Source organism: Mchenga conophoros, linkage group LG4 (assembly GCF_057382185.1).
Source record: "Mchenga conophoros isolate Kocher_MC1m ecotype Shallow Benthic linkage group LG4, M_conophoros_male_GT1.1, whole genome shotgun sequence".
NCBI lineage: Eukaryota > Metazoa > Chordata > Actinopteri > Cichliformes > Cichlidae > Mchenga > Mchenga conophoros.
Window position 1 is genome coordinate 14,218,597 of NC_140529.1, and position 20,491 is coordinate 14,239,087.

At 39.7% G+C, this 20,491-nt stretch overlaps 2 protein-coding genes across 4 annotated transcripts; one reads left to right on the forward strand and one right to left on the reverse strand.

Annotated features, from left to right (window-relative positions):
• The first annotated feature begins 327 nt into the window (after positions 1 to 327).
• On the forward strand, positions 328 to 11,668 carry LOC146575709 (interferon-induced very large GTPase 1-like). 2 transcript variants are annotated; one of them, XM_085270544.1, is made up of 6 exons: positions 328 to 409; positions 1,125 to 1,216; positions 1,450 to 1,565; positions 1,646 to 2,203; positions 5,932 to 5,969; positions 6,060 to 11,668. In XM_085270544.1, exons 3-6 carry the CDS (start codon positions 1,535 to 1,537, stop codon positions 10,845 to 10,847), a joined length of 5,415 nt encoding a protein of 1,804 aa, XP_085126670.1. In that variant the 5' UTR covers positions 328 to 409; positions 1,125 to 1,216; positions 1,450 to 1,534; the 3' UTR covers positions 10,848 to 11,668. The 2 variants fall into 2 exon arrangements, with proteins under 2 accessions (XP_085126670.1, XP_085126671.1); XM_085270545.1 differs by lacking the exon at positions 1,125 to 1,216 and having other exon boundaries at positions 368 to 409.
• Positions 11,669 to 14,758: 3,090 nt separating this feature from the next.
• mgst1.2 (microsomal glutathione S-transferase 1.2) lies at positions 14,759 to 16,717 on the reverse strand. 2 transcript variants are annotated; one of them, XM_085270546.1, is made up of 5 exons: positions 16,586 to 16,649; positions 16,348 to 16,443; positions 15,948 to 16,080; positions 15,582 to 15,673; positions 14,759 to 15,113 (listed from the first exon to the last, which is right to left on the reverse strand). In XM_085270546.1, the coding sequence occupies exons 3-5, from the start codon at positions 16,062 to 16,064 to the stop codon at positions 14,867 to 14,869; spliced, it is 456 nt and encodes a 151-aa protein (XP_085126672.1). In that variant the 5' UTR covers positions 16,065 to 16,080; positions 16,348 to 16,443; positions 16,586 to 16,649; the 3' UTR covers positions 14,759 to 14,866. The 2 variants fall into 2 exon arrangements, with proteins under 2 accessions (XP_085126672.1, XP_085126673.1); XM_085270547.1 differs by lacking the exon at positions 16,348 to 16,443 and having other exon boundaries at positions 16,586 to 16,717.
• Positions 16,718 to 20,491: the final 3,774 nt, after the last annotated feature.

The window sequence follows — 20,491 nt, forward strand, 5'->3', positions numbered from 1 at the left end:
TGTACTGTTTGTACTGGTTCTCAGCCCTTGTGGTTTCCCATACTACATTTTGACTTGTTCAGCTTCTGTCGTTTACTGTAATTTATATTTGCTAACACAATTGAAATAAAGGTGTGTTTTATTTTGTGTTAGTTCTTATCTGAGTCTACATCTGGGTACACTTCACTCCATGACAGGGCAGTGCTAACAGTTTCATTACCAGTATCATTACCAGTAAGCCCAACCCAAAATTTTCCCGTAAGTGATAAGGTTTCAAAGCGCCACATTTTTTTCTCTTTTTACCTTTGTGGGAGGGATTGGTCAGAGGCAGAAATATAGTGCGACATATAATCATCCTCTGATCTTACTCTAAATATCTCAGGGGTACTAGGAGGATTTCTGACAGGGCAGCCGTATCTAAACAGAAATGGTGAGTTGATCAAGCAACAAATTTCTGTCATTGTAATGGTAGCCGTAGAAGAGTGTCATGCTGACAAGAACATGATCATTTTTATTAAAGCTTTATGAGAGACTGAAAACTTAGTCAGCTGGAAAATCAGAGAATGTGCAACAAACAAACTAATCAAAACAAATAATTTTGCTCTGTGCATTTTTAAGTCATCAAGGCTTCAAGAACTTCTTGACTGGTAGTTAGGCTTGCTGAGAAACTGTCTCTGCGTTTCATTGCAGACATGTCATAAGAGAGAGGCACTAAAAATGGACTTTGTTCAGTCCATTTAATTTGTTATTGCATAGCAACAGGAAGAATAGAGAATTTTTTCTACTGACACACAGATACTTCCCCCATCAGTTTGTTATTATGGTATAAAGATTAAAAAACTTTATTCTTATCACCTTTATTCATCTTTTATAGCCACGATAAGAGACAGTGAATCTTTAAAATTTACCAGTAAATGTCTGTTGCACAATTGGGTCATCCTAAGAAGTGAGAAAAGTTGGCATGTTTGCAAACTACTATACTTGCAAGAGTTCACTTTTAATAAAGTTCTTAATTTGTAAAACAAACAAACAAAAATATGTTTGCATTTTAATCATTTTACAAAAAAATCTTTCTATGTGATTTCATCTTTTTTTCTTTCTTTCTTTTTAAATTACTTTGTCCTGTGACTGTAATGGTAATAAAGCCGCTGGATGGAAGAGAATAAAGATAATGCAGCACCTGGAGGTGGAAAATAATCCAAAACCAATTGAACTACATCTGTGAAAGATAACAAAGGTAGTCTAGCATTTTAACATAATATGAAAGGTTTGCCAAACAGATTTTATGTTTTTCATCCAAGTGAGAATTTGTTGTATATTTTTTTTCTGCCTTGTTGTATATTTTTTTTCTGCCTCCTTCCTTTTGGTACCATATGCTTGTTTTATCTAGCTCTATATGTAATACTGCAGTAGTGCAAGTGTATTCTGACATGGCGTATTGGTGCATGGTTGCTCTTTACGTGGTTTCAGGTATGACCACTCTTTTAGTTGGAATCCCAGTAATGAAGTTTGCTACTCAGTGAGCAATAAAACTACAAGAAGACAGAGAGAAACTATGTCTGCATCAACTGCAGTTAGTGACAAAGGTAATATTTGTAATAATATAACAATTGTTTTTCTCTGATAGTGTCATTTTAATTCTTTTGTTTGTTTCTGTTTGTTTCAGTGCTGCCTGACCTCACGTTTGTGCTAACCGGTGAGCGAAATGCCATTGACTTTGGACCGAGAAACATTTTATTTGACCATGATGAAGAAAGAAATGCTGAACAATTTTCATCCAAACTATATGATTTGTGTGGCCGGCACATCTCGGTCATCAACATTCTTGGTCTGCAAAATATTGACAAAATTCCTTTAAACCAGGGAATTCATGCCTTTCTCTTACTGGTACCATATGGTCGGCATAGCAGCCATTACACCTCAGGGGTTCAGTGGCTTGAAAAAGCTTTTGGGAAAGGATCTCTTCCTTATGTAATGACTGTTGTGACTCGGTGGCCGGGTGAAAAATATGAAAGTGCACTGGCAGACCTGAAAGCTAACAGTAGATTTAGTGAAAAAAGATGCCACACGTGCACAAGAGGCATGATGGATGCCAACGAGATAATAGATCTCTTAGAGAAAATAGATGTCATGGTCTCTGAAAATGATTACCACTGCTACAGTAGACTCAAGCACATGAAGGAACATGAAGAGCTGGACCAAAAAGAAGAAATGGTCAAGAGAGGTGAGATTTTAATATGTGGCGGATTGATTTTGACACTTTATGAAAGTTTAGGTTCAAAGGGTTGTATTTTTGTTTTTAATTATCTGAACATTTGGATGTTGTAAAGTTCAAAAGTTTGACTTTACAGCAAACTTTACCACAGCTGTCAATCAAGGCAGCCAACAGAGCATGGCTGCTTTGAGGGCCAGGGCCAGTATTGCAGATAACAATACAGATACTGTTACTTTCAACCTATAAAGGCAGCTTATGTAGAAGAGAGCAGTGTGTCATGATTTATGACACGAATAATTACACGTTTTCAAATTCTGAATCAATTTTAATGATCACTAAATCACTGTGCCGGCTGCCCCAGAACCGGAGAGGCCCAATCAGTCTAGGATGGCTCAGCTGATGTCAGTCAAGCTCCCTTGTAAGGCTGGCAGCAGGCTCAGAGCTGCTGTCTGCGCCTCTCCTGACAGCAGTAGCCCTGACCAGCCTCTCCAGCACCCAGGTTTGGCATTTGGCCTGGTCCTAAAGCCTGGCATCTGCACTTCTTTCGCTGCTGCATGCTCCCTGTGCACTGTGGCCATCTCTGCGTGGTCAGCACATCCAACATTGCAAGCTGGGTTTTGGCACCACTTGTAAACCCCAGTCACTTGCAGTCACTCAGTACGCTTGTAAAGAACTTTAATTATTCCTGTGATGACCAGACAGCTTTCCAGTTGTCACCACACCACACCCCTTCTACCTGGAACCAGCTGGACTGAAAAGGGAAGGGCGTAGTTGCCTGATGAGCTGCACCTGCCCTGCCATCCTCCCTGACCGTTCCCCTCAAGCCTGCTGCCTGCTGCTTCCCTGCAGTGGAGCCAAAGACCACACCTCAGCCACAGACTTCTCACAGAATTAAGTTTGAATTGTAATTCATGTACAACAACTTATGTATTTGCCATTAACACACAGTTATTAATAGGTTATCGAGGTAACTTTTCTTTTGCAAGTAAAGCTCTGACCTCGCTCTGACCTCATCTGTCAGGCTGTCCATCCCCACTGTGAACAGTGAATTTCACTCCTGCTGCAAACTTTACCACTGTCTCCCTGTCCTCATAGATGTACTGCAGCAGCCATTGTTTACATTCACAAAGAAATAGTGCAACTGCTTCTGACCTTCTCAACACACACTTTACTTGTCAGCACTTTAACATTGCTATCTTTCATCATACTAAACTGCTGTAATTCCTTTCCAGCTACAGCTCTCCTTCTAGCCAATTGCCTACACTGAATGTCAATTGCCTAAATACAGTGCAGGCAGTTATAATGTAGGCTGGATTTGTTACACAAAATTATATGTAATTACTAGGGGTGCAGCAATACTCGTATCGATATTGAACCGTTCGATACAGTGCTTTCGGTTTGGTATGCATATGTATCGAACAATACAACATTTTTAATTTATTTTATCAACTTTTCTTCTGACAATGCTGTCTGTGTTGAGAGCTCAGTGGATCTGCGTTCGACTACTCTGCCTAGGTTGCACTGTCGAGCGCAGATCCACTGAGCGCAGCGCAAGCTAGCGAGACAGAAGCTAAGCTCGTTGCAACATGGCAAATTGAACCTCCCCCCCTCATTCAGATCTGGCGTTTGGAACTATTTTGGTTTTCATGTGAAGTATGACCCTGAAGGTAAGCGCATCATGGACAAAAGCAAAACAGTATGTCGGATGTGCCACGCAATGCTCAATTACATTGGATGGGAACTAGTGCGTTAGCGCAGTTAGCTCGTTAACGTGTTGACGCCGTCCAGCACCAAGCACGGGGCGATTCGCGGTAACTCGTTAACGGAGATTTGCAGCGTTATGGCGTTAATGTCATTTAAACGAGATTAACGCTGACAGCACTAGTGGGAACACAATGATTATGACTGCACATTTATGCCGACACCATCCTAGTGCAAAGACAAGTGGAAGCAGACAAAAAACAACAAGCATGCATGCTACAAAATTTACCAGAGTCATTTTGAGTTAAAATATATATTTTTAATTTTAATAAATGACAAATTAAAAAGGCATGAATATTTTTTGTATCAAAAAATATTGAACCGTGACACCAAAGTATCGAACTGAACCGTCCTGTGAATTTTGTGTATCGTTGCCCCCATTGTAATTACAGGGTACCCTGTCGCAGGTGTCACAGGTGACCCCATAATATGGCCTGCACCCCATAAAGGACAGGGTACTTACAGTGTAGTTGTTTCCTGCAACAACCTGACTTGTTGCCTGCACATTGCACATAATTACAGGTACTTGCACCTTGTTATCGGCAAACTGCATGTAAATACAGGGTACATGCGCCTTGTTACGCACAAACTGTAATTACAGGATACTTACACCTTAGTCGCAGGTCTTACAGTGTAATTGTTTCATTGTTTCCTACAAATATCTGACTTGTTGCCTGCAAATTGCATCTAATTACAGGCTACTTTTGCCTTATTCTAAGGACTATTATAGAGTGCTGCTGAAATGTGTAAACAAATGGTGGCCCAAACTACTTTAGGCAGTTTGGGCCAAACCATTTGTACCAAAAAACTGAGAAGCATTGATCTGGGCTGACATTTGAGGTTTTGGTTTATTTGCAAGGCTGGTAACTAATGAACTGCTCTTCTGTATTACAGTAAACTTTTAGTCCTACTTATTAGGAGTTATTGTGTTGTACTATACTTTGTTCCATATATTTAATGGTTTAAAGTAAAATATTAAAAACAAAACCTTCAATGAGCAGGCACAGCACTATTGAAACTACTATCACTTCCTTCTATTTTGCTTCCAAGGAGTCAGACTTTTCTGAGATTTCTGATGGTCTTTCAAAGTTTTCTGTGCACACTGGCTGCTTCGTCACTCATTTTTAATCTTGTCCTTGTACCTAACCATTGCAAAGAAACTTTTTTTTCTTTGTGATTATTTTAAGGCATTTAACACTGACCTATGAATACTCAAAGCATAAAAACCCACCTAACTCACAGGATGAACCAGAGCGGTATCTGCACATAACAGACAATATAGAAAATATTTTTTTGTAAATGTTACTAGCAGCTTTTTGCAAAAACTCATCAATTGTTCATATTTGTTTTATTTTCATTCAAAAAATGCCAAAGATAACACAGTTTAAGAGGCAAATAATAATATTTTTCCACCAACAAAGTGAGTCTAAACTTATCTTCCAATGGTGTGCTGTGTGTCCTTATAAATTCTCTGGCATTTTCATCCTTGTTTCACTAAATTGTTGCAACTATTTTCCATTTTCCTAGCAAAATGGAAAGAAATTAATGTGGCTCAAGATCTTTGCACAGTACAGTATATACAAACGTCCAAGCAGTACTAAAAAAAGAAAAGAAAAAAAAGGCTGTGTCTTCAGCTCTCAGGCTGAAGACACAGCCTTCTGTGGAACAGCTTCCAGTTTAGATTTGTGAGACAGACACTATTTCTACTTTTCAGATTAGACTCAAAACTTTCCTTTTTGATAAAAGATACCGTTAGGGCTGGATCAGGTGACCCTGAATGCTCCATTAGCCCCTTAGGCTGCTGGGGGATTCCCATGATGTACTGACTTTTTTTTTCCTTCAGTCACCTTTTTCACCCATTACCTTACCTTACAATATAAACAACCTTGAGTCATTTGTTGGTGCTGTATGAATAAAACAGAATTGAATAGAAAGGTGTATCTCTGCTAATCTGTTAAATCGTTGCTATTCTGCAGGTACCCTCAGAATGAATAAGAGTGGAAACAAGAATAAGGTCAGAAACTCACATTCATTGTACAAAGTCTTCAAGAAGCTATTTATTGTTCTTTACAAACAGTAAATACAAACACTGATTTATCTACAGGATTTATTAGATGTTTCTGAAGAAAACTACACAATGAAACACAGTCAACGAGAAGATGAAATACTACTCAGAAGACTCAACCTTCAAGACAAACATCAGCAGAAGATGTCAACAGCAGACTTTCTTAAAATAGGCCCTCCTGTGAAACAGGGCCATGACACATCTGAGAAAGATTTAGCTCTTGCTTTTCTTCACAGGTTGTTGATGTTAGACTATAGAGCCAGATACATTCCTGTAAGACAAGACAATCCTGCTGTGGGCCATTCACAGTCTGTGCAAATGTCTGACAGTGAAGACACAGATGATGATGACTTTGATGCACTATTTAGTGAAAGTGTAGACTCTGATGAATCAAAACAGTTTCATTTGCATCCAATGGATGTTCAGATGGCAGTATTTCACTGCTCAGACAGTTTTCTGAAGCAGAACCTGGTTACAAAGCTATCCCAGTGTCAGTACGCCTTACCTTTGCTTGTTGCTGACCCAGTCACAAAGGATATTGAATGTCCTTTGTGGACATTCAGGCAGATACAAAAAACATGGAAGAAAACTCAAATCAAGGATAATTCACATGCCATGACCATGAAGACAATGCCCATCTGCAAAGCCGAGACACCCATGGTGTCATTCTTCCGCCTGGGTTCACTTCCAGTGTCAAAATCTCAGCTCATGAACACTTTGATCAATGACCGTCACAGCACCTTCTTCCATAGAAATTGTCCAGGTAGCACCAAATCTCGCCTGCTGATGGATGGTGTGGCAGAGATTGCCTGGTACTGCCCTGCTGGAAAACCCAATGACTCCTTCACTGACTGCATTGCCTTTTGTAATCTTCATGGTGATGCTCTGTCATTTCAAAAACAGCGTGAGATACTGACAGAAAAATCATCAGTCACTGTTGTTCTTGTGCCAACTCTGGAAAAAGGCCAGAAAAGTACCACAGTAATCCAAGACCTTTACAAGTCACCAAATCCTTTGATTATTCTCATTGCTGATAATGATTGTGGTGCTCTCCAAGTGAAAAAGAGAAGATACAAAATGGGTCTGAAAGACAGAAGCCAGTCAGATGTTTCTGAAGAACTGAAAGGAATTATCATAAAGATTTTACATGAACCTCACACATCCTTCCAGCTTGAATCCTTGGCTGAGGTCTTTGGAGTCACAGTGGATGAAGATGATGAAGTCTGTCAAAAAGGGAAATCAGCTGCAATGAAAACAGTTAATATACTTCAAGGGATGGAAATTTCAAAGATCAAAGTTACATTTCTACCTTGTCAAGGCGATCTGTGGCATGAGTGGTGCAGAATAAATAAAGAGCTGTATAAACTTAAAGGAAACACCGAGCAGGAAAAAAGTCAGAAACAGCAGCAGCTGATGCAAATAAGACAAAATCAGTGCCAAGCTTCATGTAGTGAACTGATGAAGTCATTCACAGAAAGCCTCTTGTCATCAAAAGAGACATCAAAACAGAAGGAGTACTTCCTGAAATGGACTCAGATCTTAACAGATGCCCTATCCACAGATGATCTTTCTTTGATTCTTCAAAGCTATGATGAAAAGTGGACTGAGGTCTTGACTCTGAAAAAGAAACACGACAAATCTGATCTGTTAACAAGCAAACAAACAGAGCTTGAAGAAATCTCCAAAACACTGCAGTCTGCAACCTTTGGCCTGGAACACATCTTCAGAGAAATGGGACAGATCTATGAAGCCCACAGAGCAGTACAAGCAGAGAGTAAACACACTGACTGGTCTAAATACCCTGAACTGGCTGCAGATCTGATGATTTCAGGACACCCAGTGGAGCTGATGGATGGTGATGCAGGTCATGTGCCTCTAACATGGATCTCCAGTCTTTTAGATGAAGTTATCAAGAAACTAGGCGACCAGAGAGTTTTTGTGTTGTCAGTTTTGGGCGTACAAAGCAGTGGAAAATCAACAATGCTGAATGCCATGTTTGGATTGCAGTTTGCAGTGAGTGCAGGCAGGTGCACCAAAGGTGCCTTCATGCAGCTGGTCAAAGTGTCAGAGGAAATCAAGAAAGACTTCCAGTTTGACTATTTTCTAGTGGTGGACACTGAAGGACTGCGAGCTCTTGAGCTGGAAAGTAATGATACTCTTCATCACGACAATGAATTAGCAACATTTACTGTTGGTGTGGGAAACATGACACTGATCAACATCTTTGGTGAGAATCCAGCTGACATGCAGGATGTCCTGCAGATTGTTGTTCAGGCTTTCATGAGGATGAAGAAAGTTAAACTTTCTCCGAGTTGTGTGTTTGTTCACCAGAATGTGACAGATATCGCAGCTGCTGAGAAAAACATGGATGGGAAAAGACGCCTGCAAGAAAAACTGGACCAGATGGCTCAGCTAGCTGCTAAAGAGGAATCATGTGATGCTGAGTGCTTCAGTGACGTCATTGCCTTTGATGTGCAAACAGATGTGAAATACTTTGCTCAGTTATGGGAGGGAAGTCCACCGATGGCTCCTCCAAATCCAGGCTACAGCGAGAGCATCCAAGAGCTGAAGAACATCATCCTGTCTAAGGCTAAACAGTCCACTGGGATCACTCTCTCACATTTCAAAATCAAAATTCATGACTTGTGGAAAGCCCTGATGAACGAACACTTTGTTTTCAGCTTCAAAAACACATTAGAAATTGCAATTTACAGAAAACTTGAGGTCGAATATGGGAACTGGACCTGGGCCCTGAGGAGCAACATGCTGACTATTGAAAACCAGCTTCACACCAGAATTGAAAATGGAGAACTTGAGAAAGTTGAACGCAGTGATCTTTTTAAAGAGATGAGCAAATCATATGAAGCAATTAAAAATGACTTGGTGACATACTTTGAGGATGATGGAGACAAAGAAATACTGGTTCAGTGGAGAGGCCAATTTGAAAACAAAATAAAGGAGTTCCAAGAGGATCTGGTGAGAGGAGCGATAAAAAAACTGGATGAAATTATTCAGCAGAAGAAAGCGTGTAAAAAGCTGGATGATAAGAAAAAAGACTTTGAGAGCAAACTGCTGCTAAAGAGCAAAGAGCTCGCTCATCAGTTAACACACAACGCAAAAGATGAAGAGGAACTTCAAAAACAGTTTAACAGTTTTTGGAGTGATTGGGTTAAAAAATTAACTGCAGATACACAACCCATTGAGGACATTAATCTGGAAGACGATGAAGCAAACATTCTTAATAACCTTGGTTTTGAATGGGATCTTATAATTAGCTGCAAAAGCAACGGCAAATACAAAACCATATCCAACGTTGGTGATTATTCTGAATATATTTTGTTCAGCAAGCAGCAAGACACAAAAGAGAAAATGAAAGTCAAAAAACTACTTCAATTTTTTGAAGATTGTGCTACAAAAGAATCTTTTAGATTTGAAGATAAACAATTAATCAGAGCCCTCATAAGAAATGTTGAAAAACAATCACTTGATATAATCAAGAGCAAACCTGTAACAACAAGAGGCTACAGTCCAACTTACTTACAAGAAGCGGCCAAAAATGTTCTGGAGAAAGTGACAGAGTTCAAATCAAACAAGAAATATGATTTCAAAAAGGAGTTCACCGTTGATCTCTTACTGTATGTGTTTGACAGGGCAGCCATTTGGCTTTCACAGTCTCACAAAAAATTCAAAACAAGCAATGATGCACACACTTACTTGGAGAGTAAAAAACCACAATACTACAACATTTTCAGCAGCTTCTGCAAAGGAAACTCATCTGCTGTTGTGTTTGGAGAAATGATCTGTGAAAAACTGAAGGTTTCTATTGTTGAGGCTGTTTGTAACAAGACTGCCATTGATCTCGCTGGAGAGATGAGGTGCACTTTCCCAGCATTCAATGGGAACAGACTGAACTTAGAGAAACATTTGTTGAAGTCACTTGCAGAGAACGAGGACTTTGATGCTTTCATCAACTACATCCAAAATCCGAGGAAGCAAGTCGAGGCTTTTATTGAAGAGAAAGTAAATGAACATATGTCAGGAGAACACAAAAGTAAAGCACTCAAAATACTCAGGAAAAATGCAGGTAACATGCATGAGTTTGCCTATCAAGCTTTATTTGATGCAACAAATAACGTCAAAACACAAAGAGGAGACATCGACATGTGGGCAAAGGAATTTTCCAGTTTCCTTAAAGATAAACTGACTCTTGAATCTATCTCTTGTCAAAACTTCATGGACATAAACAATTTCGAATTTCTTAAAGAAGAGATTGAGAAAGGTCTTATATCCATCAAAGAGGAGCTGAATCAGCTTTCCTTGGATAAGATGAAGGAATTCAGACTGAGACCTGATGAAATCCTCATTGATCAGCTGTGTAACTGCTGCTGGGAAACCTGCCCGTTCTGTGCAGCTGTTTGTACCAACACTGTTAAAGATCACAGTCCTGAAGACCACAGTGTCCCCTTTCATCGATCTTTAGCAGTTAAGGGCGCACAGTATCATAACAGTGAGGAAATGTGTATTGAGTTCTGCACGACAAAGGTTGCAAGTGATGGAAATTTTTATGCTGGAAAAAATACAACAAAACTAATTCCTTTTAAACAGTATCGGAGTGCTGGACCACCATATGCAAACTGGAGCATAACCTCAGATGAGTCTAAGCTGAAGTACTGGAAATGGTTTGTGTGGCAATTTCAGGAGGAACTTGAAGACTACTATGCTTTAAAATTTACAGGACATGGTGAGATTCCCAGCGAGTGGAACACACACACTAAAGAAGATGCTATTCAAAGTCTGGATGAAATGTTCAGTACACACTATGAATAAATCAGCACAGTTCCAACTCTGCTGAAAATCACAGCAGCTATGTTCATGCGGCATTTTTACAAATTAAACTGTGTAAAATGACAGTTACATAATCTTAGTGATTTAAATTTATAATGTGGGCAGTGAATAGGTGATTAGACCAATACACAGAAACCTGCTTTACTGAAAGGAATGCTTATACAGACCAAAACGGTCGTTTTGAGAATTTACAGTAGAAGAGAAATAAAGGTAAATATATCAAGGTTACTAAAATGATATCACTACCAAAGGATTTCTGGAAGAGGAAACAGTTTTAATAAAGGAGAATTTAGTTTATTTATTATTTTTAAAGAAAAGTGACAATTATGTGTTTGAATGATTTTATATTTTATGATATGAAGCATAGATAATATAGAAAAGAGCTGCTATGTGATGTATCTTGTCAAAATTGACATTTTGATGAACTGGTGAATGTCTGCCTATAGTCTGAATCTCTCTTAGATGATCTTGTCTTATTCATGCTACTGACCTGTTGTCAGTTAACCTAATTCGTTGCAAAATGTTTATTTTGACTACCAATTAATTTTAAACCCTTTGTTGCCCCATTCCCAAATTTTGTGAGACATGTTACTGCCATAAAAGGTAAAAAAAGCCAATCGTTTTCTTAAAATGCAACATTTTGTCAGTTTAGTAGTTCTGCAAATGATTGCATTGTTTTTCTTTACATTCACATTTATTGAATTGTCAATCAGTGACAACACGAAATTTTATTCTTGTGTTATTAATGATAGTAAAGAGGTTTAATAACTGCTTAATACATGAATTTTTTTTATTTTATTTATTTGTTCAGTTTGGGGGGGGGGGGGGGGGGGGGAGTCTGTATTTCCAGCTCCCTACGTTGTTTACCACCTTCTGATTTCTAGTCTTTATGTATTGTTAATGTACCTTTCCTCAGTTCCATGTTATTTTTAGTCTGCGTCTCTGTCGCGCATTTTTTATTTTACTTTGACAGCCAGTGTATTGAGTTTTGCGTCCTCGTGTCTCGTCATGTCAGATTCGTCCCGGCTGTATTCTCACCTGTTCCCCATCCTCTTTTTTTTCTACTTGTGTATTTAAGCCCTGCGTCTTCCTTGTTCATTGCTGGTTTGTCTATTTCTCATCCTGCGTCTCCCCCTCTCGGTGCTCATGTCTCAGGCCCGTCATTCCCTGCCCTGTGTTCTGCCTTCCTGCCTGTTTTTCATGTACATTCCAAATTTAATTAGTTTTCTATTTCCTGATGTTCAGCAATAAAGCTGCCTTTTGAGTTTATGTTTTGCCTCCTTGAGTCTGCGTTTGGGTCCTCTCTTGCCTGCTTCACATGGCCAGCATATGACATGTTCATTTAATCTAAATTTAATTTAGCTATTTTCTCACAGAACAGCAGACAGTGTAGCAGTCCTTTCCACTCATCCATCATGTTTAACTCTAACCACTGTTCTCTGGCAGCCTCTTGACAGTCACTAAAGTGGAGTAGGAGGATAGTAAGCTTTGCACTGACTCTTTTTGAAAGGAAGAGAGTACTTAGTCTGAGAGTACTCACATCTTAAGGACAGGAGAAGGAAAAATTCCCGTTCTGCGTCACATGATACCTCCATCAATTCAGACCACCACCAACTTAGTCTGGAGGAAACTTTTAGACGCTTACTAGGTCATTTTGTTTAGTTTCTGTGTTTTTCATGATGCAAAAGGTATCTGAAGCATTAGTAATTTGTACTTACTCCCACAGTATTTTTCTTTATATTAAAATTGTAGTAAAACGAAAGCATGGTCAGTATATTTACTTCTACTTTACTGAGAGTTAAAAGTACAAACAGTAGAAAGTACTTAGTTCATAGCTCAGTGCAGCATAATAGCAAGTTCTCTTTGAATTTACCAGCACAAGCCAGTCCAAGGGTCAATTTGATACAAATCTTTGGAATGCATTCTATTGTTTTGTAATCTACTTTCACCCTGCTATTGTAGCACAGTACAGCTCATACATCACACAGAGAATTAGAAAGCTGTGTTATTTTAAAACACATGAATTACCTGTCAACACTTTTAACATATTCACTTTGATATGATTCAAAGACAGTGTGGCACACTTAAAAAGTTGCACTTCTGTCTTAACACTTCTTCAGTAGGGGTGGGTTTAAAAAATTGATTTCCCTATTCAAATCAGTTTCTTAAAATATAAATGTATATTGCCAGGAATGCCAAAATTTCAGGTTAAAGCTCACGAAATGTGACGTCGGACCCCTCCCAAGAACGCACAACACTCGCCAGGCACACCTGTTCACCCGGCCTCCACGCCACCCTGGGAGCTCACTGTGCCACCCATCCTCAGCAGCAGGCCAGAGACCCCCCCGCCCCCGGTCCTCTGTTCGAGGCAACTGTCTGCAGGAGAAAAGGAAGGGAGAAGTTAGGCGTGAACAGCAGCGGCTCCCCACAGAGAGTCCATTTTACCTGCACAAACGCCGCATTGGCACTGCTTCGTCCACTGGACCAGGTCCGGGGCACCTTTCCGGGTGAAATCAGTTAAGGGGTTGGTGAGGTCCTCAACACAAACCGGCAACAGTAGCCGGCCAGCTTGGGCACCCCAAGTGGTACCCCAAATACTATACGTCCAACTGCACACTTCTTGAGGTTGGCCGTGAGCCCTGCCTGCCTCAGAGACTCCAGGATCGCAGCCACCCACCACACATGCTCCGCCCACATGTCACTGTAGATGATTACATCATCTAGGTAGGCGGCAGCATATGGCCGCAGCACCCGGTCCATGAAACGCTAGAAGGTGGCAGGGGCCCCGAACAAGCCGAACGAAAGTGTAACGAATTGGTACAAACTGTAAAGAGTGGAGAAGGCCGTTTTTTCCTTGGACTGCAGACAAGGGAATCTGCCAGTAGCCACTGATCAAATCTAGTGTCGTGAAAAAGCGAGCAGTGCCCAACTCGTCCAGCGGCTCATCGACCCTGGGCATTGGGTACGCATCAAAACGTGACACCTCGTTCACCTTGTGATAATCGACACAGAACAGTATAGAACCATCCTCCTTCACGACCAGAACAATGGGCCTACACCACGCACTGTGCAACTCGTCTATTACTCACAACTTCAGCATTTCGCTCTATTCCCACTGAACTACTTGTCTTTTATGTTCAGGCAGCCTGTAGGGCCATGAATGCACCATCACACCAGGCTGCATATCAAAATGGTGCTCCATGAGAGACGTACGGCCGGGTAGGGGGTAGAACACATCAGCAAAGCGCTGTTGCAATGCAGCAACATCCACAATGGAGGGAGGCGGGAATGTTGGATTTTGGAACCAATGTGATCTCGGACCCTCCCAAGGACGCACAACACGGTCCATGTGGTGACAGCACTTTTATTGTTACAATAATCCAACTGTGGTTTCAGCACACTGGCATGGGACACAGACACTCCCGTTCAGCCATCACGCACACACCACTGCCTCGTCGAATGTCACTGCAAAAGTTAATCACCTCGCCAGGCACACCTGTTCACCCCGCCTCTGCAGCAGGCCGGAGACCACATGTCTGCCACACAAAACTATATCAACAACCGCCAAACAGCTAAAACAGTAAATGATAGTATGTAAAAAGATTCCACATAAACATGTAAACACAAGTACTGTAACCCCCCCCCCACAAGACAGCTCGAACGCAGTCAAGCTTTGTTTTTATACATAGATATAAAAATATGGATATGTGCAGATAAATGATCATAATTATAATATTTCTGACTGAGTCAAAAGTGAATTAAATTGAATCAGAAATCGAATCAAATCGGGACCTTGTAAATCAGTTATAGGAATCAGTGATGATACCCAGCCCTATTCTTCAGTACCTTAAGAAAACCCACACACATTTTGTTCATTTCCAACAAACAAAAGGTTATGCAAAGAATGTTTATTTGTCAAGCTCACAGATTGATGCAGCAAGAGAAAAGTAAACACATGCATATGTCTTTAAGAAAGTCAGCTCTATGGGCAAGCATGTTTTCTACAGGAAAAGAACTGTGTTGAGCACTCTGTAAGCCATTGAGAAGGTGACCAGCATGCCCACGACCCAGGACAGAGCCCTGCTCGGCTGAGGCAGAGCGCCAATGTAGGCAATGGTGTGGAAGATCCGAGCGCCAGCGAAAATGCGAAAGTGAAGAAGAGCGACAGAAAGCTCGGGTCCAGTCAGAGCATAAAGGAGGCCGACAATCACGAAGGGAATAATGTTCTCCAGGTCATTCTGGTGACACCTAGAGGACAAAACAAACAGAGGTTTAGAAACTGCGATGGCCACATTATTAGTAACAGTAGGCACGACTAATTTACACAATTTATTATACACATTTATGTTTTTTGGTAGTGTCTGTCCAAAGAATATCAAACACGCCCTAAAACCCTAAAACAACCCCCCCCCCCAAAAAAAACCCCCAAACAAACAAACATGATATTTTCTTAACTTCTTTAGATCAACCGTTGTTCTAAAGCAGGGGCGTCGAACTCCAGGCCTCGAGGGCTGGTGTCCTGATTAGTTCATTACCTCTGGAGAACTTCAAGACATGTTGAGGAGGTCATTTAGCCATGTAAATCAGCTGTGATGGATCAAGGACACATCTAAAACCTGCAGGATACTGGCCCTCGAGTCCTGGAGTTCGACACCTGTGTTCTAAAGACACATCAGGATTCTGTAGTATTTGAATTTTAGGGCCAGATTATCTCACCTTCGAACTCGTTCTACATCTGGGTGAGTTTTCAGCAGCTTCTTCTTTTCCTCTGCAGACTTTCTGGCTACATCCTCTTCATTAGAGAAAGACTTTAAAAAATAGAGAATACAAGTGTTTGTTTCTACCAGGACTTATCACAATAATATATCAGGTTGAAAGGATCAACACTGAGAAGTGAGGATGGTTCGGGAGCAGTTATGCATTTCTTTATTCTTTAGTTATGTAATTCTTTATTTTTCTTAAACCAACATGAGTCTTGTAAATTTTGAACTTGCAGTTTTATAAAACCAGGACAAAAAAGCAACTAAGCTAATCTTACAGAGAAATACCCAAAATGTAGAACATGCTGGCATTTGAACTCACCCCTCTGGTGAAGCGGTAGTATCCAGTCATTGGCCCCATCAGTAGCATCTTCACAACAACAATAACTGCATATGTACTGAAAGCCCTCACTACCTCATTTTCCATCAGCTCTGCCATCTCTGCTTATTTACAGCTGAAGAATGAAGAAAAGAAGGAAGTTTGTTTACCTTCCTATTAAAGCAAGTTTACTTCAAATTTAAATCTATTTGTAGTTTCTGTGTTTTTTAGAGGGTGTATACCCAACACAAAGTACCACTGTGAAAATAACTCAATCCAAAATAGTAAAATATTTAATGCTAAACTATTCATACACCATTTAAGCATCAAATAGGACCGACTGCACTCATAACCATAATATAAAGCATATAAGACAGTGCTATCAGTAAGACTACAAACTTACTAAAATGCACAAGGACCAACTGAAGTGGCAAATATGAAAGGATGAGTAGTAGCACAGCAGCAGAGCAAACGCACCAAAACCAGTTTCAGCTTGACACTGTTTGTTGATTCAAAGCACACATGTTAACACAGCACTCATAGAAATTTGTCATTGTCAAATAATGAACTATTTGACAATGACAAAATAATTTTTATACAGTTTACTTTGGAGTTTTAGGTAGTTTATCAGGTTTACTTACTTTGCGCGGTGACTCTGCAGAAAACAAGCAAGTCTGGATCTGTTGCACAAGAAGAATCTCAACTGTTACCCAGTTATCTCTGGGGGCAGGGCAAGTACAAAGGTTCTGTCATAGTTTGCAGCAAGAAACATGGCCCAAATGCAAAACGCAAAGGCAGATGAGATAAAGAAAAAATAAAATATTTTTGTTAGGCAGTAGGCAGCAGTTCAAGTGTAATGCAACTAAACCCAAAAGCCACAAAGTTCATGCAGAAAAGTTCACTTTCTATATGTCTGTGAAGGTTCAGAAAGAAAAGTGTCTATACTTGAGTCTAATCTGCTGCCAAATCTCTTTTATTCTGCTGGAACTGCAGCTATTAGAACACCAAACACACACCAAGAATGTTTAATCATTCAAATTAATTTGACATTGAACTGCCAACAAATGAAAGAGACTTCCACATCTAATTTATTTGGCTGTTCAACACTAAGATTTAATGTTTAAATGTCACCAGTTGAACTTTTTCAGACCTCAAATGTGCAGCCATCACCCTGTTTGTTGTTGTTTGTTACACGTGTAAATACTTTTTTTTTTTTACCATAAAAATCTTCAAAAATAAGATTTCATGTAAATTTAAAGCTACAACAATTGCATTTTAATTTACTGTCCAACAGATTTTTTTGAATTAAGGAAAAAGTAAATTTCCATTATTTTAGAGTATTCCTCCGGTGCAACTAACTAAATTAAAGACTAACTTCAAGTTGCCAAAACCACAGTAACTGCAAAAACTACATCATAACATTGCAGTCCTTTATTTTATAAATAAGCATATGACTTTGTAATGGGTGTGAAATTGTATTGAAAGTGAACAAATGGTAAATGGTGTCTTGACATGTATTTCCTCTTATAGAGGAGTGGCTTTAAGCCTCCATGAGTTTTGGCAGAGAGCCAACAGGAAACAGTGACTTCTTTATTCGTTTTAACCTGATGGTGTAAGCTAATGTGACAAAGTGGTTAGGCATGAACTCATTTACTACTTGTCCCTTAACCATATTGATAATTTATTTCCTTGTTATTTTACCTTCAGCCATAATGCTTTAATTTAGACATTGCTGGTGTAACTGTCATTTGAATTTTCTCCTGTTCACAGGCAAATGTCTGGTAAATTATGTTTCTTTATGTTACTTTGGTTATACTTACCATGTTTGTCCATTTATTCAGGTCCTATATTTAAGACAGGTATATGGGAAGGGCCGCCCCAGTACTTCCTGTTTATATAGAGTCATGAGGTCATTGATTGCATCACTGGGTGTAACCAAATGAAGGGTTTTCATTTTGTATAGTATTGTTTATTTTCTTTAAAGTTGCCTTTTTAGTTATATTGTATGCAATGTTTTACTTTTCAAACCATTTAGCTTTGTTTAGAATTGTATTGTTTGGTCTGACCTATTTGTTTCAATGGTAGCGACTAACGAGGTTCAGGTGTGGGTAAAGTCCTGTATAAAGCAAGTGGGATTTTTGGCTACCAGGTTGATTGTTTTATGGTAGAATGGCGATGCCAAAAATAAAGTATACTTAAAAGAAACTTAAATAGTCTGCTGGTGCTGTTTACTTATAACCTTCCTTGGTGCTTATGTTATGCTACCTCACAGCTACCCGCTTTTAGCCTTCATAACTGCCTTAGTTATGTATAGCAGGGATTCAGCAAATAGCTTTTCCAGTTTGGGTACATACTGAGAGCATCACTCAGTTGCTGAAAAATTATGGCTAACACTTGAAATCTGGTAATTGTCCCAGGGTGCCCAACCCTAAATCTACCCCAAGGCAATCAGAACATGAAACTTTAAATTTTATTAAATTATCTCCTATAAACCTTAGCAGATGATTTCTTGTGAGAGAGACGCTCTTATTTTCATGTCATCCTGTTGCTGGCAGTCCTCGGCCTGTTTATTCACACTGTATGATGGTCGGGAACAAAATCATGAAGTTTGATGAGTGCTACAGATCACGTTCCCAAACTACAATTAATATAAACATTTTGAGTACAATGAATTTTATTAAGTAGCAATATGTAATATGCATGCAGAGTTTCACATATTGGACTCTTCACATCCCATCAGATCTATTAAAGACATGGGAGGAATTTGTTGGTGCTGAGAGTTAAAAAGGACGTCAGCTCTTGGGTTAGACAGATGAAAAAAAACAACAAAAAGTGAGTTCATGTTACAGGGCTTCCAGTTTTAAATGAGTATTTTCACCAAGTTATTATTGTTAAGCTGCATTTATTTAATGGCACACCTTCTCACATGTGTGAGATAAAACCTAGAATTTAGCAATTCAGAGCCTGCTACAAGAAATCTATTTATTATAAATAGTATAATAATAGCATAAATTAATAATATAAATTAAGCTTTTAAACTTTTTCAGCTTTACAGTGTGTTTCTATCTGTCTGTCAATGACTGTCATGGTCTGACAGCCCTCGCTGGTCAGCTTGCCTGTTTCGTCTATGTGTTTGGATGTGTGTGTATCCAGAAGGCTGGTTTCCAAGTGCCATCAGGCTGGGAAGAGTTCCCGCGCTGAAGTCAGCCACACCTGCTGCTCTTCAACCATCACCAGCTGCAGCTAATCATCATCACGGGCAGTTTGCTGCTGTTCTGAGTTTCCGTCAACGCTGGATCGTTGAGTTTAGACTTTGTGTGTGTGTTGCTTGCCAGACTAATCTATGCATCTTGTCCTGCCAGGATTTGGGAATGGAGTGATCCATGGGAATGGAGCCATTGTACAGTTTGAGACTTGGAGTTTCACGATTCATGCCACGGACAAATAAAAAATAAATCTCTGTAAAATAAAACTTTTGGGAAAGGATCTTTTCTTTATGTAATGACAGTTGTGACTCATGAGCCAGGTGAAAATGTAAAAGGGCAATGACAGATTTGAAAGTTAAGAAATGTTTTGCTGAAAACAACAACACACGTAAACAATTAGTATGATGTATGAAGAGAGACAATAGCTTTGTTAGAAAAGATAGACACCATTGTCTCTGAAAACAGTCCGACTGCTACACTAGACTGAAGTGTGATAAAGACAAAGTGATGAAAGAGAATGTGAACCAAAACTCCTTCAAAGAACTGATGGGAGCGACTCTTCAGTTTCACAAGATAAGATTTTTTGGACAGAAAAAAAAATCTTATATATCAGTGTTTTGTTTTTCTAAAAAATTAAGAAAAATTGTCATTTCACTGCATTCCAGAGACAGAATTTTGCTATGTTATGCAAAATAACAATCTATGTGAGAATTCAGTGCTGTGCATCTGACAGAACTACTCTAGCTCCCCTTTCCTGCAGCATCTGGACACAGTACAGAGGGTTGATCCAGGAGTTTGGACTGGAGTGAAACTGCCTCCAGATCAGTGCTGGTGAACCACCAGTGAACATCCACGCACCAACTCCTGTGTCTCTGTCATAGAGGGGAGTGACTGAATGTTTGTCCCAGTATTAAAAAGTCAGTTTGATCACAAATGAATGGCAGGAGCCAATGAGCCAGAAAAGCTGATTGCTCACAGGTGAGGTGAGAGAGCAGCAGAGATAGATTAACATCTCCAGATGTCAAGGAGGTGAACACTAACACAGTTATATGTTTATGTACCGAGGTTGTAACCCATTTTGTCAGTGGATGGTGGTGTTGTACTACTGGGGAACCACTAGAGACATGCACAGCTCAGAAATACATGAGCTCTGACCTGGGAAAGATGCTAACTTTGGTGTCCTCTCTATTTATCTACAGGTACTGAAAAACTTACATTTATATCACTAAAGTAATGTAAGTTAGATAACAACTGTTCTGTCATTTTTGTGATGACTTTGAGATGTTGTTTTGTTTTTTCTTATGTGTTAACAACAGTGCCAAATTATTTTGAGTTATGACC